General features: G+C 41.9%; 2 protein-coding genes across 2 annotated transcripts in view; both read right to left on the bottom strand.

Moving 5' to 3' along the window:
* The window catches only part of LOC149972912 (guanylate-binding protein 1-like), a 48601-nt gene extending 27844 nt beyond the window's left edge, over positions 1 to 20757 (bottom strand). Inside the window, exon 1 of the mRNA XM_090216452.1 lies at positions 20662 to 20757. The gene's annotated coding sequence lies outside the window, so the exon portion shown is untranslated. The remainder of the gene's footprint in view (positions 1 to 20661) is intronic.
* LOC110501949 (guanylate-binding protein 1) lies at positions 2902 to 21098 on the bottom strand. Its single transcript, XM_021579826.3, has 10 exons — positions 20662 to 21098; positions 19825 to 20019; positions 14995 to 15122; positions 14721 to 14830; positions 13914 to 14110; positions 8204 to 8446; positions 7803 to 8083; positions 6682 to 6894; positions 6414 to 6516; positions 2902 to 4595 (listed from the first exon to the last, which is right to left on the bottom strand). Exons 2-10 carry the CDS (start codon positions 19994 to 19996, stop codon positions 4153 to 4155), a joined length of 1890 nt encoding a protein of 629 aa, XP_021435501.3. The 5' UTR covers positions 19997 to 20019; positions 20662 to 21098; the 3' UTR covers positions 2902 to 4152.
* Positions 21099 to 22150: the final 1052 nt, after the last annotated feature.

The raw sequence follows: 22150 nt of genomic DNA, 5'->3' as shown, positions 1-22150 counted from the left end.
CCCTGGTGCGCAAGGTTCTTGGGCGACTGCTGGAGCATGACCTATACGTCAAGGCTGAGAAATGTGTGTTCTCCAAACCAGCCGTTTCCTTCCTGGGTTATCGCATTTCCAGCTCAGGGGTGGTGATGGAGTGTGACCGCGTTAACGCCGTGCGTAATTGGCCGACTTCGACCACGGTAAAGGAGGTGCAGCGGTTTTTAGGGTTTGCCAATTACTACCGGAGGTTTATCCGGGGTTTTGGCCAAGTAGCGGTGCCCATTACCTCACTGCTGAGGGGGGGGCAGGTGCGTCTGCGGTGGTCGGCAGAGGCTGATGGAGCCTTAAACCAGTTGAAGGCGCTGTTCACTGAAGCTCCCGTGTTGGCGCATCCGGACCCTTCGTTAGCATTCATAGTGGAGGTGGATGCGTCCGAGGCTGGGGTTGGAGCCGTGCTGTCTCAGCGCTCGGGCACGCCACTGAAGCTCCGTCCTTGCGCTTTCTTTTCTAAGAAGCTGGGTCCTGCGGAGCGGAACTATGATGTGGGGGACCGGGAGTTACTAGCTATGGTAAAGGCCCTGAAGGTGTGGAGAAACTGGCTAGAGGGGGCTAAACACCCTTTCCTCATCTGGACTGACCACCGCAATCTGGAGTATATTCGAGCAGCGAGGAGACTGAATCCGCGTCAGGCTAGGTGGGCCAGATGCGCGTCAGGCTAGATGCTCTTTACACGCTTTAGATTTACGATCTCTTATAGACCAGGTTCTCCTTAACACTGAGGCCGACGCGCTGTGCCGTCTCTATGACACCGAGGACCGGTCCATCGAACCCACTCCCATCCTTCCAGCCTCTCGTCTGGTGGCCCCGGTGGTATGGGAGGTGGACGCGGACATCGAGCGGGCGTTGAGGGTTGAACCTACACAGTGTCCGACCGGTCGTAGGTACGTGCCGCTTGGTGTCCGTGATAAATTGATTCGGTGGGCTCACACACTACCGTCTTCGGGTCATCCGGGGATTGATAGGACAGTGCGGGGTTTTAGGGGGAAATACTGGTGGCCCACCTTAGCTAAGGATGTGAAGCTCTATGTCTCTTCCTGTTCGGTATGTGCTCAGAGTAAGGCTCCTAGGAAGGCGTTTATGGAGCGTCTGGGGATCTCGGTCAGCCTTACCTCTGGTTATCATCCCGAAAGTAATGGGCAGGTGGAGAGAGTGGGCAGAGTTGGCTCAGAACTCACTTCGTTATTCATCCACGAATATGTCGCCACACCACTTCCAGCAGCATCTGGTCTCCCATCCAGGGACTGACCAGGACCAACCCTGCTTAGCTTCAAAAGCAAGCCAGCAGTGGTATGCAGGGTGGTATTTCTGAAGGCACTATATAGTTTCTTAAAACAATGTGAATCTAAATGTTCCCATCCCATTCCTCTGGGAAGACATTACCAGTATTGTTATTATTTTGTTGTACAGTACATTGTTTAAAACTACTCCACGATCATATTTGACAGTGTTTTTTTGTCTGTCAGATGATTTGATGGAATCTTTGTTTAGTCTTTTCTTGAGAAACGGGTTTGGATGCCTCCATTCTGTTATACAAGGATGAATGTGACTTCAATATGGATGTGCTGTATGTGAATGTGACAATGCACATTGCAATAAACTTTTACTTAACAAATTGTGTGTCTGGATTTTCCTACACTACTAGGCACTATAATGGATTGATGGACTCTATAATAAGCTAACTCTGAAGTAAATGAACTCTTCTGACTTCTTGCTCCAAATTTACTACTTAATCTATGCTGTCTCATATACAAATGTGTCACACAATGAAAGTAACCTTGTACGCTGGTGAGATGACATGGCCTCTATAGGTAATGTAGGAAAAGCCTGTATTAGTCTGGGGAACCCAGAATCAATTCATGCATGATTGCTGGCCTGCGATCGACTACGTTTGACAAACCTCCTTCCCAGAGACAACACCACAGTTTCAAAAGTGGTGTGGGAAAAATGTATTTTCTGTGGCCTGGAGTTTTTCCTGATCTCATGTCCTGGTCAGGTAAAACTCTGTGTCCTATTCGTATTTCTTCCTCACTGGTCCGACCAGGCCTGTTGTTCAAAATCTACTGTCCCCAACAGAATTTCAACTGGCCCGACGTGGTGTCGTATATAAATGCATTGGGGTCATTGCAGGGCCTGTAGATTGGCATGCTTTCTCTCTATATTCAGCTATTAATAGGTTATATTTGGTTATTATGATGTGTATTAAAAGGCTGTGTAATTTAATTTAATAGTGATGTTGGCAGGGCCTATAGATTGGCATGGTTTCTCTCTAATATTCAGCTATTATAAGGCTACATTATGATATATATTATAAAGGCTGTTTAATATAACAATGTAAGTCTTGACTCTATTCTTTAGAATTGAATTGTATTAATTACATTCATTTAGTTTCTAAAGTATGTTTTGTTTGTTAAGATGCTTTTTACATGTCAACATGGAATGCTGACCAGGTCCTAGCACCATCTCTGCTGCTTCTCTTGTTTATTACTTGTATTGATAAGAAGAAACTCTGTGCAGGCCTTTTCATTGAAGTGTCTAAGGCTTTTGAACACTGTGGATCACTTGTTACTCATTCAGAGCCTTTGTAGCTGGATTGATAATGATTAAATGGACAGAACGCAATGTGTATTTACTGATGGTGTTAAATCAGGTTTTCGGGACACAACAAAGGGTGTCCCACAAGGATCAATTCTTGATCCGGTAATTTTCATTATTTACATGAAAAATATTGGTTTATCTTATAAATTTTTTACCTGTTATTGTATGCTGATGACACTGTTGTGTATGCTATTTCCCTCACGGTTGACCAGGCTCTTTCAGAGTGTTGGGTGACTTATTTTTCAGAGTAAATAATCCACGGACACTAGAGAATCTTTAACCAAGTTTATTCTTCCCAAAGGTTCTGTATAGCTGAAAACAGACAGCAAAAGATTTCAGACTTCACCGTTTATAGTTTATATGCATCCTACTTAAGACACTCCCCTTTCTCTCCAATCCTTACATTTTATGCCTCTACAGGAAGCTAATAAAGAGGGTAACAGGATTCCTAACATTTATTATTAAGAGAATCTGTCCTCACCTCCTGACCTCAACCCCTCTTTCATCTAATACACAGATGTCTATCTGTCTCCCCTGTATCAACCCATCACTCTCCTCTATCAAACACATTCCAAAGCCTTCTTCTTTCTTCTGGGAACCATTAACTTCTAACATAACCCAGTCTCTTTCATTTCCGATCATTCATTTAATATCTCAATGTTCAAAGGTTTAACCGATTCCAACAAAAGGTACAGTCTGCATTTGTTGCTTTCCAGAAAATCTTTGTTGAACTGAAATTGGCACTTAATGCAGATAAAATCAAGTGTACAGTATATTGTTTTCCAAAACTCTTGAAAATGTCTGATGATTTAGTCATTTGGACCTTGGATGGTGCCCACATTGACTGTGTCCCAGCTGATTGATATCTGGGCATCTGGATCAACAAAAAGCATACAGAGATCATAGATCCATGTGAATGGCATCCAAGTTCTCCTCTGAGGACAGGTTTCAGATACTGTAGCTACCAAACATGGATATTACTGTGACATACATCTCAGTAGTCATTCATCTGGGTACTGTAACAGTGAGACATTTTGTCCTCTTGACAGAGGAAGGGAGGACTGGACCCGACAAGATTCTTTGTGTTTTGGGCCATTTGCCACGTGGCCGCAGGTGACATAGAGCACACATTTGATTGCAGGGCCTACGACATCTTAAACTAAGATATAGGGTTCACCAAAGGTCAATCAATCACATTTAGAAAGCCCTTTTTACATCAACAGTTGTCTCAAAGTGATTTACAGATACCCAGCCTAAAACCCAAAAGAGCAAGAAATGCAGAGGCAGAAGCACAGTGGCTAGGAAAAAGTCCCTAGAAGGCAGGAACCTATGAAGAAACCGAGAGAGGAACCAGGCTCATGTGGCCAATAACGCCAGATAGATATTCAAGACGTTAAAACTTTCATACATAACCAGCAGGGAGAGATAAAAACAGCGATGGCTGTAGAGGACAAACACTTCAACGCTTCAAGATTCAATATCAGTTGACTTTTCATAGTCAGGCATTCGAAGTGGAGTGGATCACATTACCATACAGAGCCGTTCAACAACTTGTACTGGGGCCTGTGATTTATTGTTGAGCGCTGACATTAACGCTTCTATCTTTTTGCTCTGTTCCTCAGCCTGCTGCTTGTAGTCATCCAGCAGAGCCTTTTGATTCTGGGAATTGGCGTCCCTTTCCAATTGATTATTCTTCTTTATCTCCTCGATCTCTTGTCTTATTTGCTCAGCCTTCTCCTTATGGCCCTTCTCCAGGAGATCTTTCTGCTCCTGCATCCTGCGTTCCAGCGTCCTGTTGAACTCCTGCTGCTGTTGCTTCCTCTCCTCCTCCATCTTCTCTTTCATCTCCTTCAAGTACTTCTCCTGGCCCCTGCCAATGTTCTCAATGGTGCGCTCCATCTCTGCCTTTTGCTCATTCAATGCTGCCTTCTCCTGCTCCAGCTCAGCTGTTTTCATCTTCTCAGCTGGAAGAGCCAAGGAGAGAGAGAAATAAGTAGGAAAACTGGACAACTCATTTCTCATATAGATTCATACACATTAAAACCCTCTAGAGTCTATTGGCACAACGATGCTTCAATCTAAGTAACATAAATAAATAAAAAACATTTAAAAAAACAATTTAAAATCTGTCAGTTAAAGCTAGATGTATATTTGCATTGGGCTGTGTCTCAATCCACCACATCCATCTATGTCACCGTTCCTCATCAGAAGGTGGAAAGGGGCAGATCTACTGCCCTGTTTGTCAGACCAGGAAACATCCCGCAAATCATTCTTCTCATGTACGCTGACTTCGGTCACCAGTTGTACTGTGTTTCCTCCGACACATTGGTGCGGCTGGCTTCCGGGTTAAGAGAGCAGTGTCTCTTGCTTCTTGACACACTGTTGAGAAGGACGCATGGCTCTCGACTTTCGCCTCTCCCGAGTCCATATGGGAGTTGCAGCGATGGAACAGGATTGGATATCAATTGGATATCATGAAATTGGTGGGAAAAAGGAAAAACATTTAAATTTGATTTTAAACAAAAAAAAAAGATAAATCATACAAATTGTAAATAGGATAATTTTGGACATAAAGTCAGTGTCACCCCAAAACAGATTTTTGTGAGACTTGTGGTCGTGACTGCATAACAACGTAAATGAAGGATAGGTTTGTTTCAATCCTGCCGACAGCTGGCAGCAATCAGTTAATAATCAATTCAGAGTGCAGCTGCATGAGACCCGGTCGTAGTGGTAATTTGGGTTGACTTTGGATATCCCTATGGTGACAGTTAGTTGAGCACCAGATTGTTATACCTTCAGAAAGTATTCACCTTCTTTTCACTCTGTAAATTAGGTTAGTATTGTGGAGTAATGTGTTGTTGATCCATCCTCAGTTTTCTCCTATCACAGCCATTAAACTCTGTAACTGTTTTAAAGTCAGCATTAGCCTCATGTTGAAATCCCTGAGCAGTTTCCTTGCTCTCCGGCAACTGAGTTAGGAAGGACGCCTGTATCGTTGTAAAGACTGGCTGAATTGATACAACATCCAAAGTGTAATTAATAACTTTACCATGGTCAAACGGATATTCCATATCTGCATTTATTATTTTTATTATCTACCAACAGGTGTCGTTCTTTGCGAGGCATTGGAAAACCTCCCTGGTCTTTGTGGTTGAATCTGTGTTGGAAATTCACTGCTCGACTGAGGGACCTTACAGATAATTGTATGTGTGGGGTACAGAGATGAGGTAATCATTCAAAAATCAAGTTAAAACACTATTATTTAGGCTTGCCATAACAAAAGGGTTGAATACTTACTGACTCAAGACATTTCAGCTTGTAATGTTTAATTAATTCGTAACCCATGTTAAAACCATAATTCAACTTTGACCTTGTGGAATATTGTGACAAAACATCTGAATTTAATACATTTTAAAATGAGGCTGTAGCAAAACAAAATGTAGAAAAAAGAAAAAAGGAGTGTGAATACTTTCTGAAGGCTCTGTAAATAAAATATGGTTTGCTTTGATTTTAATTCTCCTTTCAAAATAGTAGATACTAACTAAATGCTTATTTGTCCAATCTGCCATTTGTATGTTCTAGTCGGCCACCAATAATACAATCCAATTTGGATTTATTTGGTTATTTTTTAATCCATAATACTTAGAAGTTGTCATTTTGGGCAGGGCCTGGTATTAGGGTGGGGGGCCACCGGTCTTGTTTGCATCTTCTGAACATTAACCTACCACAGTAGATTTATATTTTATAATTGGAAGTAAAAAAAAGATTGAGGTGTGGATTACCTTGGATTTTTTTCTCATTTTCCGTCAGTTGTTTGTCAGCTTGCAGGACGGCGCTGGACTCTGCACTCTTGTCCTTCAGGAACTGCTCCAGAACCTCCTCAGCCTGCAGAAAACAGGCCTTATAGGTTGTTGTATTGATTTTGATTCAAACCGTAACCAGCTGACTGAAATTAGTTGAAATGTTGGTCATCATTACTGACTAATGATGGATGGTTTTTGATTCTCTAATACACTACATTGTTGATGTTGTTTGGTTTCTAGCTCTTACCCTGACTCCTTTGTTGGGCTCGGCCCGGTACTGTGCCACTATGTTGTCATGGTGATTGCAGTAAAGCTCATAGCCTCCTGGTGTGGCGTACGTCCCCTCCTTCATCCCCTGATCCATCTGAGCAGACAGATTCTCCAGAAGGGCCTTGCACTTCTTCTCTGAGGCATCCTTGTTCTGCTTGAAAAGGTCGGCGGTGTGGTTGCTAATGGCCTCCTGAAAGATTCATTGGGAATGTTCAGATGCAGGTGTGTAGAATATGATAAAAGATCAGACAATTATAGAAAGACAGTTCTAGAAAAGGTTTATTACAGCATGCTAACATTGGAGAAGACAGTATAAACCACATGAGAAACACAGCAGCTGTAAGTCAACCTCGATAAAATAACACGTTGTAGATCAGAATGTTCTCTAAGAAGCAACATTTTATAGTATACAAGGTCAGGTTGACCTTCAGCTGATACTAGCTTCAGACAATCTAGTACATGTGAACCTTGGGACGACCTGATACTAGCGGTATAAGCTGATACTAGCTTCAGACATGTGGAACTTGAGATGACCTGATACTAGCTTCAGCCATGTGAACCCCGGTATGAGCCGGTATGAGCTGATACTAGCTTCAGTACATGAACCCTGGTATGAGCTGACATTAGCTTCAGACATGTGAACCCTGGTATGAACTGATGCTAGCTTCAGACATGTGAACCCTAGTATGAGCTGACACTAGCTTCAGACATGTGAACCCTAGTATGAACTGATTCTAGCTTCAGACATGTAAACTCTGGTATGAACTGACACAAGCTTCAGACATGTGGATCCCGAAATGCCATGTTACTATAGTGAGTAATTGTTACATATTGGCTCCATATCTACATTAGGCTTTTATTCAATATAGTGTAATTTTTAATCCAAGTTTAAAAATCTAATTTGAGCAATGATTTTCACAGTAGTGTTATTTTGTCTCTAGAAGTTAATTGATTGAGGAATTGCACTGCTTGGTCATATTCCACCTGGTGTCCTTGGGTCCTACTGGTGTTACTGTTAGAGGTGATTATCATTTTGTTGCATAGGCGAATCAATAATTTTTCTATTGAATGGCCTTGATGATGATAAAAATGCATTACCACAAGAGCTTTCAAGAACTCCCCATTGTCGTCTTTGAATGATCGCTTCATGAACGCCTTTGTGGCCTGGGTCTCTGATCGAAGGTGGTTCTCTGACAGCTGATTGATATCCACTGGGAATAAGGCCTTCACATCCTCCATTCCCTTCTGGTACACAGCCAGGCCCTCATCCACAGCAGCCTGGTTCTCAATTTTAGCCATGGCCATCACAGCATTCTCCAGACAGGGCACATTGCCTTTGGCAATGGTCTCCACATAGGTGGTGACCAGGTGGCCCAGCACTGCAATGATACAGATGGGAGGACAAATATGAATGTTTGAATTTAGTGGCACAGTACAATTCATAATCAATATATGCATCCATTTTCACATACTGTCCTGTAGGTGGATGTCTGACTCACTCTCTCCAGTCAATGTGTGTCCCCCTATAACAGTCTTCATACGGCTCTCCTGGAAAATAAAGCGGCAGAAAGTATCTGCGACCTCTCTGAAGCTTCCAGAAAGCTCAGCCTCGTCCATGGAGTCCAGTCGGTGCATGTTGTCAGGAGTTGTAGGGGAGGGGAACACAAAACACTTGCGTGAGGGGAAGAAGTTCCGGATGCACTCTCGCGGGAGATTGTAGTCATTCATTTTTTTACCATAACCTGAAAGATAACATTGACATTACTGGATTTTATAGTACATGCAGATCTTGGGTACGTCTCAATAATATGTCCTTTCTCCTCTAACCTATCAGAGCTCTTCCAGCATGAACAGGCATGGTGTCAACCCAATCAAAGGATCAGAGAATGAATCTAGTACTGAAAGCATAAGCTACAGCTAGCTAGCACTACAGTGTATGAAGTTTGGTGATTAATTGACTCAAATAGAAAGACAATAGTTTAACAGATTTTAACAAATGTATTTCTTTAAAAATGAAGGAGAAGCGATAGAGAGAGTATATATTTCGTTGTATTTTTTCCACTTTTACTTAGCTAGTGAATGCAGCTAGCATACTCAAACAACTGGCTAAAACAGCGAGGGATGCTATGTTACCCAGCTGAATGTCTATCCAACACTGGAACGTTGACTATGACGTTAGCTAATATGGCGATAATGATGTAGACTGTGTGTAGTAGTTAGCGGTTATGATATGAAGGTTTGACTTTGATTTTTGTTTTGCCTGGTCACAGACAGCTGATGTGTTGTGCACTGAAGTCTACAAACAAAGGGAAAAGGTGAGAGGAGGAGAGCGTGAAGAGGTGAGAAGGAATTATGTATATTTATAATGAGCAAAATGATCATGCTGTTTGTATGTAGCTGCTATGAGAGTGAACAGTGTTTGCGTGTGATCAGGGGTGTATTAATTCCACCGATTCTGTTGAAAAACATTTCTTAAGCTTTCTGCCAATATGAGATATGTCTCCTGGGAAATGTTCTTGTTACTTACAACCTCATGCTAATCGCATTAGCCTACGTTAGCTCAACCGTCCCATGGAAGGGACACCGATCCAGAAGAAGATTTATTAAACTGGGTGAATGGAATATGAATGACAGTCACCCAATATGCTGTAATAGAAATAAGGTCACGCTCACGAGAAAAAAAAGAATCGTCCCTCCCTCGTCTTAAACGCCATCGATCGACGCTATTTCATTCATCTGCTTGCTCTTATATTTAGCCTCACATAACATTGGCATTACTAGGCATTACTATTACTTGAAGTGTTTTCCCATGCTCTTTTCAGGACAACCAGGGCTACAAGGAGAACAGAACAATTTGACATAAACAATTGCATTCGTGAGTTTAATTTCCAAATTAATAAAAAAAATAAATGAATAAATAATTTTAAAAAATACGGTCCGCCTTAACAGAAACCTGATCAAACATGAATTCATAAAAATGCTGTAAGTCCAGGAATTGTTTGTTCAGTGGGAAATTAATATCTACTCAGTGATAACTGTGTGGAGTTTGGAGTTTGGAGTTTGTGACAGCAACTATGTGATCTTATCGTATTATAGACACTATGACCGGGGATTTCCTATGATCTTCTATGTAGAAGAACCCCTTACAGCAGGGGTGTCAAAGTCAAATGGACGGAGGGCCAAATAAAAAAATCAGCTACAAGACGAGGGCCGGACTGTTCGAATGTTCATTGAAAAATTTTTAAATGACGCATATAGTCTAGTGAACCTAATTGAACCTACTGAAAACCTAACAAATATATTACAATATGATCAGATAAATAAAGCAATATTTTCTTATGGCTCTGTCAGTAATCTTTAATTTTCAACAGACACAAAAGACAAATTTCCTTTATATAAATATCCCCATAACATGAACATTAAATGAAAGAAACCGGTATTCAAGGCACCATCAGTAGACTATATTTTCTATTTTAGCAAAAGTGGGCTAAATTTACTTCAAAGAAAAAACAATAATAGCAATTTTCTATCATCCACTCAACTGAAATATTTTTAAAATATAATTGGATTGAAATACAAAAAAATAAAGTGCAAAAATCTATTAATCAAAAACAACACTTTGTTTAAGGAGAAGTAACATGCAGTGAAAACAAATATTAAATTTTAACTTTTAAACTTGAACTGAGTAAAAACTCTAAATATGTGATTGCACAGTAATGTTCACTTGTTTGAGGTTGAGGGTGATACTTGGTGGTGTCCCATCTTTTCCACAAGTTCATCAATGTTCGGGGTAAGGCTCTGAGCTGAAGAAATCCTCAGAATTGAGTGGAGGTGTTCAGCAGTAAGTCGACTTCTGTGTGATGTTTTGTTCAGGTTCATCAAAGAAAACAGTTGTTCACACAGGTATGTGCTGCCAAACATAGACAACGTTTGAGCAGCCTGGATGCGCAGCTGGGGCATTGTGCCGGGGAGGAAACGGGCGAACTCCGCAGCACCCACTGCCGCATATTTTGCCCTCAGTGCATCATTGCATTGGAGGTCAATCAACTCCATTTGGAGGTTTGGTGGTGAGCTTTCCACGTCAACAGCAAATGGGTTACCGAGCAGTTCCAACCTGCTTTTTTGTGCTTCAAAGTCAGCAAATCGGCGTCGAAAGTCAGCGGCAAGCATACCTATTTTATCAGCCAACTGTGTGCTCGGGAACGCACTGGTAGAGAGCTTCTCTTTCATGGTCTGGCAGCTGGGAAAGTGGCTCAAATTTTCTTTCCGCATCTGCGTCTCCCACAGAGTCAGTTTGGTTTTAAATGCCTTCACTGTACTGTACATATCAGAGATGACACGATCCCGACCCTGCAGCTGCAAGTTTATTGCATTCAGATGACTCGTAATGTCACACAGAAAAGCCATTTCACACAGAAACATTTCGTCTCGGAGTTGTGTTGTGTCTTTCCCTTTGCTGTCCAAGAACAGACAAATCTCCTCACGAAGCTCGAAACATCTTTGAAGCACCTTTCCCTGGCTTAGCCATCGCACCTCTGTGTGATAAGGCAAATCACCATGCTCCGTTTCTAACTCCGTCAGAAATGCCTTGAACTGGCGGTGATTCAAACCTTTGGCTCTGATAAAGTTAACTGTGCGCGTGATGATGCTCATTACATGCTCCATTTTCAAGGCTTTACCGCACAACGCTTCCTGGTGTATGATACAATGATAAGCTGTCAGCTCACCTGTCGCGTTTTCCTCTTGCATCTTTTCCCGTATCTTCGCCACCAGTCCGCTCCTGTGTCCACACATCGCAGGTGCTCCGTCGGTTGTCAAACCCACGAGTTTTTCCCAAGGCAGCTCCATCTCATTTACACATCTTGACACCTCTTCATACAAATCATGCCCCGTAGTTGTGCCATGCATAGGACGTAAAGCCAAAAACTCCTCTGTCACGCTTAGGTTGGAGTCCACTCCGCGGATGAAAATTGACAACTGGGCAATGTCAGAAATGTCGGTGCTCTCATCCACAGCCAAGGAATATGCAATAAAATCTTTTCCCTTTTTCACAAGCTGCTCTTTTAGATTGATGGACAACTGGTCTACTCTCTCGGCAATGGTGTTTCTGCTCAGACTCACATTTAAAAAGAGTTGCCTTTTTTCTGGGCAAACTTCGTCACAAACTTTAATCATGCAGTTTTTGATGAAATCCCCCTCCGTAAATGGCCGGGCTGATTTAGCGATCTCTTCTGCCAAAATAAAACTGGCCTTGACAGCAGCCTGGCCTTGTGATTTGGCTTTTTTGAACAGAGCCTGTCGAGATTTGAGGCCTCGTTTTAATTCCTCTGCCTTTTGTAGCCTTTGTTCCATGTCCATATTCTTGTTTTTGTCCGCGTGTTTCGTTTCATAATGTCGTCTCAGATTATACTCTTTCAGTACCGCCACACTTTCTCCACACAGAAGACACACAGGTTTTCCAGCTACCTTCGTGAACATATACTCCGACTCCCACCTTGTTTGAAACCCCCGGTTCTCAGTATCCACCTTCCGTTTTGCCATTTTTGATGGGTATCTGAAAGTTAATTTTACTGTGATGCTGACGACTGCTGTGCCAATAAATATTGAAATGAAGCAGCCTACTGCTCGGTGCGTCACCTTTGCATTGTGGGAAATGTAGTATTGGTGCGTGTAAAAGATCTGCGGGCTGCCGGCTTGCTGCGGGCCGGTTCTAATAATAAATCAAGATCATCCCAGGGGCCGTAAAAAACCTTCTTGCGGGCCGGATGTGGCCCGCGGGCCTTGACTCTGACATATGTGCCTTACAGTATTATAGACACGATGTCCTGGGATGTGCTATGATTTTCTACGTAGAAGCACTCCTTACCTTCTAACGACTCTTGTGAAGCTTACATGTGTGTGTTTGTGAGTGTCTCAGCTTTTCATATTAGGGTCATAATAATCTGCAGTTCAAACTGTTCGGACTTTACAGACGTTTTTTTGTGAGAAGAACCGTTTTTCGGATCTGCCCTTGTCACACAGACTCTAGCTCAGCCCCCATTAATCACACAGGTTAATGGTTGGTATCGGCGGATACAGAAGGAAAAGATGAATACGATGCAAAAAAATATGGATGTTTAAAATGGGCTGTAGGTAATAAATCACACCGGTGTGATTGTGGGACTCTACCCGGCTCCTGTGTGCTCTGTTGCCAGTTAGGATGAGGCTACCCAAAGAGAGAGGGCGGCCAGATTCGGCTGCCTGTGTCTGCCTCGGTCAAGCACCGTTTACCTCTCTTCTCAGACATGTTGATGAACGGTCCGGTCCCACCCCAGTAAACCGTTCCTACCTGAACTTTTGAGACTGGCCTAGCTAAACAAGCACTGCATATAACTAGCTATTCCTACCTGCCCACGGTGGAGTTGCTGGGGTAGCTTGCTTGTTAAGAATACGTAGCTGAAATTTGCTTGGTTATTCTAAATAGTCAAAGATGCTAGCTAGCCTACCTTGCCATAGCCCCTTTTGCTTCACGCAGGTTATACAGTTTCATGGAAACACTACGTATGTTGGAAGCTTGTCTATGTTTATTACTGTTCCCCCCTTTGAGCCCCCAAATGAGCTGTCTGTCCCATTCCCAGATATGTTACAAGGTATTTTGTCAGTATCTATGACTGGTCAGTAGGGTAACCTCCATGACAAGGCTTTTTCATTAGGTGAATTTTTAAAGCATGCGTTCCAGCGCTGGGTGCCAGCCGGTTGCCAGAACGCATCGTACCACCTAAACCGAGTGAGGCTTGTCACTGATCGCCGGAGCCGGTGTACCCAGAGCTCACCAGGATTTTGCAAACCTTGGCACTTGAACACAGGTTTTTCAGCTGAGTTCCACAGTGTTCACAGGTGTCAAGAGTGTTGTCTCCAACATATGAGTTAGATGAAAAGTATCCATCTCCACGTTCAGACAAACAGTTGTCAAGAGTGGTGGAAGAATCTCTCCCAGTCCCAGGATTTCATTGGCCTTGTCTGGCGTGATTGTAAATCCTTCAACCGAAGTCACGAGAGTGTGAATCTCCATAGTCTGTTGTACTCCTTCAGGGAACAGTAGTTATAGTCATAACATTACACTTTGCATCATACCGTGGTATATTGTCTGATATACACACAGCTGGAATGCTGTTTGAGCCAATCAGCATCTAGGTCTCAAACTACCTGGTTTATATTAATCAATATCACCTTTCTTGAGTTGAAGGGAATTCTCCAGATACTGGTCTGGAGTGATTACTCTGCCGTCTATCTCGAGCTGTAGAGTAAAATCTCTGACGGTCCACACAAAATTAGGAAAGAACTGCGCAAACTGTGAGCCCTCTCCTTCCTCCTCATCGACAGTGGAAGACTTCACCTTGATCATCTCTGTCAGCTCGTTCACATATCTGTAGGACCGGTTGAGGATTGATACAGCATTTCCCAAAGCTCATGTCAATGTCATGCACTTTTTGTGTACAGGGAAATTACAGGGAAATTACAGGGAAATTACAGGGAAATTACAAACAAACAAACAAAACAAGTAATTTTCAGTTTAGATTTCAATTGACACAGTAACGTCATTTGTTTGAAAGTCACAGACTTTGCTTTTCGTCCACACCAGCTCTTCATGTTCACTGAAGCTAAGTATCAATCCCGGAACCGGCATCCTGAGATTTCTCAAGCCCTTTACAGTTCCCAGAGAAATAAATTACTACGTAGCACTGATAAACACGACATATGCAACTTGCATAAAGTATATTTAATTAAACATATTTAGTTGGCGCAATATGACCATTTAAATGCTCTACCATATCACTGATTAGGTCTAGCCTACAATTAAATCATGTTAAAAATGTACATACAAATTCATGAAAATGACCATCACAATTAGCTAGGCTTTCACTAATATGGCTGAGATTACTGTCAAAAGTCTAACAAACAAGCAAACTATCATATGAAATACCACAACAGATTATGTCCACAATAATTTAGCCACATTTTGACCCAAAAGGATACTGAAGCTTCTCCACAGCATCATTGTCGATGGTCCCTCGACTGTTGTAGACCAGAGTACTGCTTAACAGAATGGCCAGCGAGAAGATCCAGGCATCATTCTTAGAATCCCCCTGAAACAAGTATCACAACATGTATCGGATCTCTGACGACGTAATCATCTTGTTTAAATGATGAGGGTGCAGATACAGTATGTGTTCACTGTGCTTTGTTGGTAAATGAAGGAATGTGAATATGTAATGTGGATTGTAAAGAGATTGAACTTTGACCCCCCCACCTTCTCCACGTCCCCCAGTCCCTCTGTATCCAGCAGGACCAGGGTGTGGTCTGTTTTTTCAGGATGAGGGACACACCACATCCAGATGCCCTTAGTCTTGGACTGGATGGTGGCTCCAAGGGCAAAACCTAAATCAACAGAGATTGTTGAGGACATTTACAGAATAAATATTAAATCAGCCTATAACACTGTTACAGAGCTGGATCAGAGCTACTGCAGAACAGAACTAGCTAGTTACTAGCTACGCCTTAGACCAGAGTTAGTTAGTATGGACCAGAACTAGCTAACAACTAGCTATGCCTTAGACCAGAGTTAGTTAGTATGGACCAGAACTAGCTAACTACTAGCTACGCCTTAGACCAGAGTTAGTTAGTATGGACCAGAATTACTGCAGACCAGAACTAGCTATTTACTAGCTACGCCTTAGACCAGAGTTAGTTAGTGCGGACCAGAGCTACTGCAGACCAGAACTAGTTAGTTACTAACTACGCCTTAGACCAGAGTTAGTTAGTATGGACCAGAACTAGTTAGTTACTAACTACGCCTTAGACCAGAGTTAGTTAGTATGGACCAGAACTACTGCAGACCAGAACTAGCTAACTACCAACCCCCTTACATTTTTAATTACTATGTAGTTACAATGTAACAACCTTTGCAGACAACAGACTAACCAGCAAAAATGTGGAGACAGGAGAACATTTTTCTGTTTGACTTCTCTTTAAAAAGGGTTTTAAAGTTGAGAAAGTAACTTCGGAAGCCAGCAGATTTCATTATTTACCAACAACAGCTTCAAATTCCAATAAAAAAAGATCATGTTTTAAATTCACGTTCCTATCATGAATCTAGCAGATATGTTTGGGGTTCAGAGTGAGGTATTTATTTTGTTTAATTAAGGGAGATGGAGATCATGATTGTAACCATGGTGATTTTTGTTTATTTATTTTTCTTTCTCAAAGGAAAGGGAAAGATCATTTTTAGATCTGTAAGGAAATTATTTTCATGACTTATATATATATATGAAAATAAAGTATAGTGTATATATATATACACTATACTTTATTTTGTACTTCATATACAGTATATCACAAAAGTGAGTACACCCTCACATTTCTTTACATATTTGAGTATATCTTTTCATGTGACAACACTGAAGAAATGACACTTCGCTACAATGTAAAGTAGTGAGTGTACAGCTTGTATAACAGTGTCAATGAACTCACTTTTGTTGCCAGCGGTTTAGACATGAATGGCTGCGTGTTGAGTTATTTTCAGGGGACAGCAAATTGACACTGTCATACAAGCTGTACACTCACTACTTTACATTGTAGCAAAGTGTCATTTCTTCAGTGTTGTCACATGAAAAGATATACTCAAATATTTACAGAAACGTGAGGGGTGTACTCACTTTTGTGATATACTGTAGCTTATTTACTATATGTATTTTGTTTTTGGTAAATTGTCTGCTTTTTGTGCTTTGGATTTAGTTTTCATAGGCCTGTGTAACAAGAAATGTCAATGTTATACAATTCCAAAGTAGTTATTGTCTATTATTTCAAATTAGTTCACTGTGTCATTGTTGTTACTTTGCAGAGGCCACTAAACTCTCATGACCATTGGAGAGGACCACTAAACTCTCATGGCCATTGAAGAGAACACTAAACTCTCATGGCCATTGGAGAGGCGACTAAACTCTCATGGCCATTGGAGAGGACCACTAAACTCTCATGGCCATTGGAGAGGCCACTAAACTCTCATGGCCATTGGAGTGGCCACTAAACTCTCATGGACATTGGAGAGGCCACTAAACTCTCATGGCCATTGGAGAGGCTATTAAACTATCATGGCCATTGGAGAGGCCACTAAACTCTCATGGCCATTGGAGAGGCCACTAAACTCGCATGGCCATTGGAGAGGCCACTAAACTCGCATGGCCATTGGAGAGAACACTAAACTCTCATGGCCATTTGAGAGGACCACTAAACTCTCATGGCCATTGGAGAGGACCACTAAACTCTCATGGCATTTGGAGAGGCCACTAAACTCTCATGGCCATTGGAGAGGCCACTAAACTCTCATGGCCATTGGAGAGGCCACTAAACTGTCATGGTCATTGGAGAGGCTACTAAACTCTCATGGCCATTGGAGATGACCACTAAACTCTCATGGCCATTGGAGAGGCTACTAAACTCTCATGGCCATTGGAGAGGACCACTAAACTCTCATGGCCATTGGAGAGAACCACTAAACTCTCATGGCCATTGGAGAGGCCACTAAACTCTAATGGCCATTGGAGAGGCCACTAAACTCTCATGGTCATTGGAGAGGCTACTAAACTCTCATGGCCATTGGAGAGGACCACTAAACTCTCATGGCCATTTGAGAGGACCACTAAACTCTCATGGCCATTGGAGAGGACCACTAAACTCTCATGGCATTTGGAGAGGCTACTAAACTCTCATGGCCATTGGAGAGGACCACTAAACTCTCATGGCCATTGGAGAGGACCACTAAACTCTCATGGCCATTGGAGAGAACCACTAAACTCTCATGGCCATTGGAGAGGACAACTAAACTCTCATGGCCATTGGAGAGAACCATTAAACTGTCATGGCCATTGGAGAGGACCACTAAACTCTCATGGCCATTGGAGAGAACCATTAAACTGTCATGGCCATTGCTTATTTGTTTACATTGTTTGTGCTTCACACCTTCTATGTGAGTCACTGTACAGATACAATTCAGGCTTAGTGTTTTAACTTTACGGTAATGTTGTTTTGTAAATTTAGTCAACTGTAATTCTGTGTGTCTAACAACAATATATCCCTATATTTGATTCACTACAGAGTGGAGGATGCAGAATTTTGGAAGATGACATTTGGGAGCCACCCCTCCCCAACAAGCTGCTTTTTGTGAAATGGAAGGACACTAGGGAAGTTAACATGCTCACCACACAGCATAAGGCATTCAATAACAACCATGTCTCAAGGAGGGTGAAAAGGAAGAATGTCCCCATTCCTGTTTCTGTGAAGGACTACAATGCCAGCGTTGGGGCGTGTATACCTGATATATCTGATGCTCTGATAGGCTACTACCAGGTCTTCCACAAGACCAGGAAATGGTATAAGACTTTTTTTTTACCACTTTGTTTACATTGCTATATTAAATGCTTTCATTGTCCACAAGCAAATGGCCAAAACAAAAAGTCAAACCCCTCTCTCCCAGCTAGCCTTCCGATAACAGCTGCAAGCATTTCACCAAATACAGACAGGAAAAAAGGGTGAAATGCCAGATCTTCTGTCCGAAATGCCAGTTCTCATTTTGTTTCCTGGCAGAGAAGGCCTCCTTCAAAGACCATCACGACATGCACAAGCTACGGTGAAAGTGAAATCTTATCATCTACACTTGGGATGTAAAACAAACATGGACGCCATTTTGTAAATAGTTGTTTAGTTTTGCACTTTTTTTTTAGTGATGGACACGTGTAACCAAGTATGTGTTTGATAAGACATGTTGATATATTCTTTAATGTACACTATATCTGTTGCTTTTATATTGTTTTTGTGAACAGTTAGTTTTGTATGTGGGGCCAATACATTGGATATGCCGAGGCTAAACATGCAGGCCCTTTGGAGAGGCACTTTGGAGAGGTTGAAAAGCCATTTGGATATCCCCTGACACCACCACAACGTTTGAGAGAGAGGTTGGTGTTGTAGAAATTTAGTTTTAATAGTGAACAATATAGGCAAATCCAGAGTGCAAAAGCAGTGCAAATACCACATTCAGACAATTTTGAAAGGTTGAAAGGGCACTTGAATGTACCCTGAATACCCCATAATAACACCACAGTTTGAGTGAGGTTCTGCCCCTGAACACTGTTCCCTGGTATGCCGTTGTTGTAAATATATATTTTTTAAAATTTGTTGTTAAGGTAACAGTATTGCTTCCGTTCCTCTCCTAGCCCCTACCTGGGCTTGAACCAGGGACCCTCTGCACACCTAGACAACAGCCTCCCACCGAAGCATCGTTACCCATATTCTCAGAACGGGTGACATCAACGATTGAAACGCTATTAGCACGCACCCCACTAACTTGCTATCCATTTCACATCGGTAACATTAACTGACTTCCCTTGTTAAAATATATATATATATGGTAGAAATTGTGTTTTTATATTGAACAAACAGCATTTAGGGATTACAGATATATAATAGCACTGGAATTATCACATTTACAGACATCTGCCACTTTGGAAACCCGTGACCTGACACCACTTACTAAAACATCTGCCCATTTCTAGTTGTTAGGTCTATCAATCCCATTTTGTTTTCTGATATTGTTCAGATGATGTGGACGCCTTCTGATGTGTTTCCATCTCTGGGAATCAATCATTCACAGCTTGCCAATGAAAGATGACTTTCAAAATACAAAATAAACAATTATTTTTGTGTGTGCTTGATCTTGTGTGTTCTGAACTATGTAACTCCTGTCTATCTTCTGATAATTTCCTCATAATCTCCCAGATATCTTCTTTACAAATATACCAAGTTTTGGCATGTCAGAATCATCTAATTACATATGAATCGCAGTTACTTTTGCGTATGTCTAATTTGGTGGAAATCAACATTTTGCTGTTAAATCTAAGAGGTTACGCACAGATATTGTCTTCCTACAAATATTGTACGAGTTGCAAGAATCCTACTCTATTTCTACAGTTATTACTGTGTAGTTTCAGAGTAGTAGGAGAAACTTAATGTACAGTGTTACCAAAAAAGACTGAGGCACAGATGATGTCCAAACCTGTTTGTAAAGAAATATATATTTGTCTCTCACCACTTCTCTTCTGAGCCAGCTTGTTCATGAGGTAGGACTTTCCGGTGCGATACAGCCCGACCACTGACACAACAACTACTTTCTGTTTCAGTCCCATCAGGTAGTCGATGGCCTCTGGTTCTACGCAGAGCTCTCCGTCAGCGTTTTTAACGAGGCACATTGGGGAGTCCATGGTCAAGTGGCTTCACAAGATCGCTTAAAAGTAAATGGTTGATACAAGTTAATCATCATTAATACTTATTTAACCTCTATGATGCTATTCCTTATCATGTCAATAGCAAAATACAACACATTTGGTCATCATAAACCATTTTACTTCCAATAATGATCTGTAACAATAATAAATAGTAAATAGTTTGACAGCATCTTAAGACACAATTCTAATACAGGGATCTCCTGCTCCAGTCCAGTAGTGACTGGTTCTACAGGCTTGTATTGTAATCCAGCACTAACATGCCTGATTCAAAAAATCAAGGTCCAGGTTTATACAGGTTTGTCAGTGCTATTGGTGTGTGTCATGAGAACATGAGAACAATTCTACAGCCAAATCAGTGTGGTGAATGCAGCTGATATAGAGAAACTCTGAAGATCACGAAGGAACGCCTGGGGGAAAAAAATATTATTAACCTCTTCATAAATCTACAACGATCAGAGTTGTTCAGTTTGGTATCTTTAGTACAAACAATAGGAAAGTGGTCGCTGAGATCACTTGTAAAGACACCACAGGCCAAGTATTTATGGGAGCCAATTTGTCAGGATTAGGTCAACCAGCGAAGAGTTTGAATACCTGTGGGTTTGGAAATCAGAAGTCAGATTAAAGTCAGGCTTGATACTCACATATACTCGTAGTTTCGCTGACAGTCAAGGATTCTCTGCAAAACAATTTGATAAAATCACCAAACAGCAGGCTATTTAAAGGCTGCAGACACTGAAAGTGAAAGTGTCCTCCTGGCTGGTGAAACTCATTCATTACCTAAGTACCACAAGAATGCAGTTTAACAGGAACTACCTCAGATTCACAGTTGCTTTTATTCACGGGTGGAACTTTACAATGTACTAAAGTACAACTCCTTCTAACAACAAGGGCTTATCAAGAAAAACCTTTTAAAAGGACTAATTCGAGGCAAAAAGGAGTTGGAACACTCAACAACAAAGACAGAGATTAATTTCTTATTTGCTCAGTTTGAATCCATTGTTAGTGCCAAGAGAGGAGAGGTGAATCGTCTATAGGCCGAGTAAGACTAGATTGTTGACAGTAAAGAAAAATACCTTCTGTGGTTATATCCACGGGGCGGGAAGGTTTAGGGCCATGAAATGCGCTCTGGTTGGAGGGCGGATGGGTGGCGCTCTGGTTGGAGGGCGGATGGGTGGCGGTCTGGTTGGAGGGCGGATTGGTGGGGCTCTGGTTGGAGGGCGGATGGGTGGCGGTCTGGTTGGAGGGCGGATGGGTGGCGGTCTGGTTGGAGGGCGGATGGGTGGCGGTCTGGTTGGAGGGAGGATGGGTGGCGCTCTGGTTGGAGGGCGGATGGGTGGCGCTCTGGTTGGAGGGAGGATGGGTGGCGCTCTGGTTGGAGGGCGGATGGGTGGCGCTCTGGTTGGAGGGCGGATGGGTGGGGCTCTGGTTGAATAAAGAGAAAATAATACATTAAAAATCCATAAATTAATCATCATTGTTGTGTAATTTATATCTATATGTTTTATCCTATTATTTTTATCCATCTGGCATTAGTGTTTAAGCCTAAACTTTCAGGCCTAATTTTACGCACACCAAATGGCCTACACGCAAATCCCCAAACCCTTTTGTGAATGATTGATACGAGTTAATTCTCATTAATACTTAAATATGAAATATTTGAGTTTTAAATATTAAATCCCCCAAATAAACCATAACACACTCTTTCTTGTGCCGATTGCAAAATACAAGGCCTAGTGTTCACTATCAAGGTCTTAACATACTGGAGGCTTTCATTCCAACCAAGCACTAACACACTATTCAAATATTTCATGGACGAACGTACTTCCTTATTTCACCTCGTTTTTCACCAAAGCTAATTAAGAAATGCTAGAGGCCATGACTGAATACCCTGGCAGGTTCTGTTGTTTGTCCCTCCTGAGTCACCGTAGCATCATAGCCACTTCCTCAAAATAGTGACTCCCTCAAAATAATCAGTATTATTCTAAGGTGCATAAAGAAATCTGTAATTCATTTATACTTTTACCGGCGAAATCTTAGTCGTGCAATTTTACATCTAGCTATAATGTTGGGTGCAGTATTTCTCAAGTAAAAACAATTGCATGAAAAACTAGTCAGTGTACTGCGTATAGT

This window comes from Oncorhynchus mykiss, chromosome 22, assembly GCF_057628025.1.
Source record: "Oncorhynchus mykiss isolate SJ-2025 chromosome 22, ASM5762802v1, whole genome shotgun sequence".
Classification (NCBI taxonomy): domain Eukaryota; kingdom Metazoa; phylum Chordata; class Actinopteri; order Salmoniformes; family Salmonidae; genus Oncorhynchus; species Oncorhynchus mykiss.
Note: the sequence above shows the minus strand (reverse complement) of the source record. Positions and strands in the feature narration are given on the sequence as shown.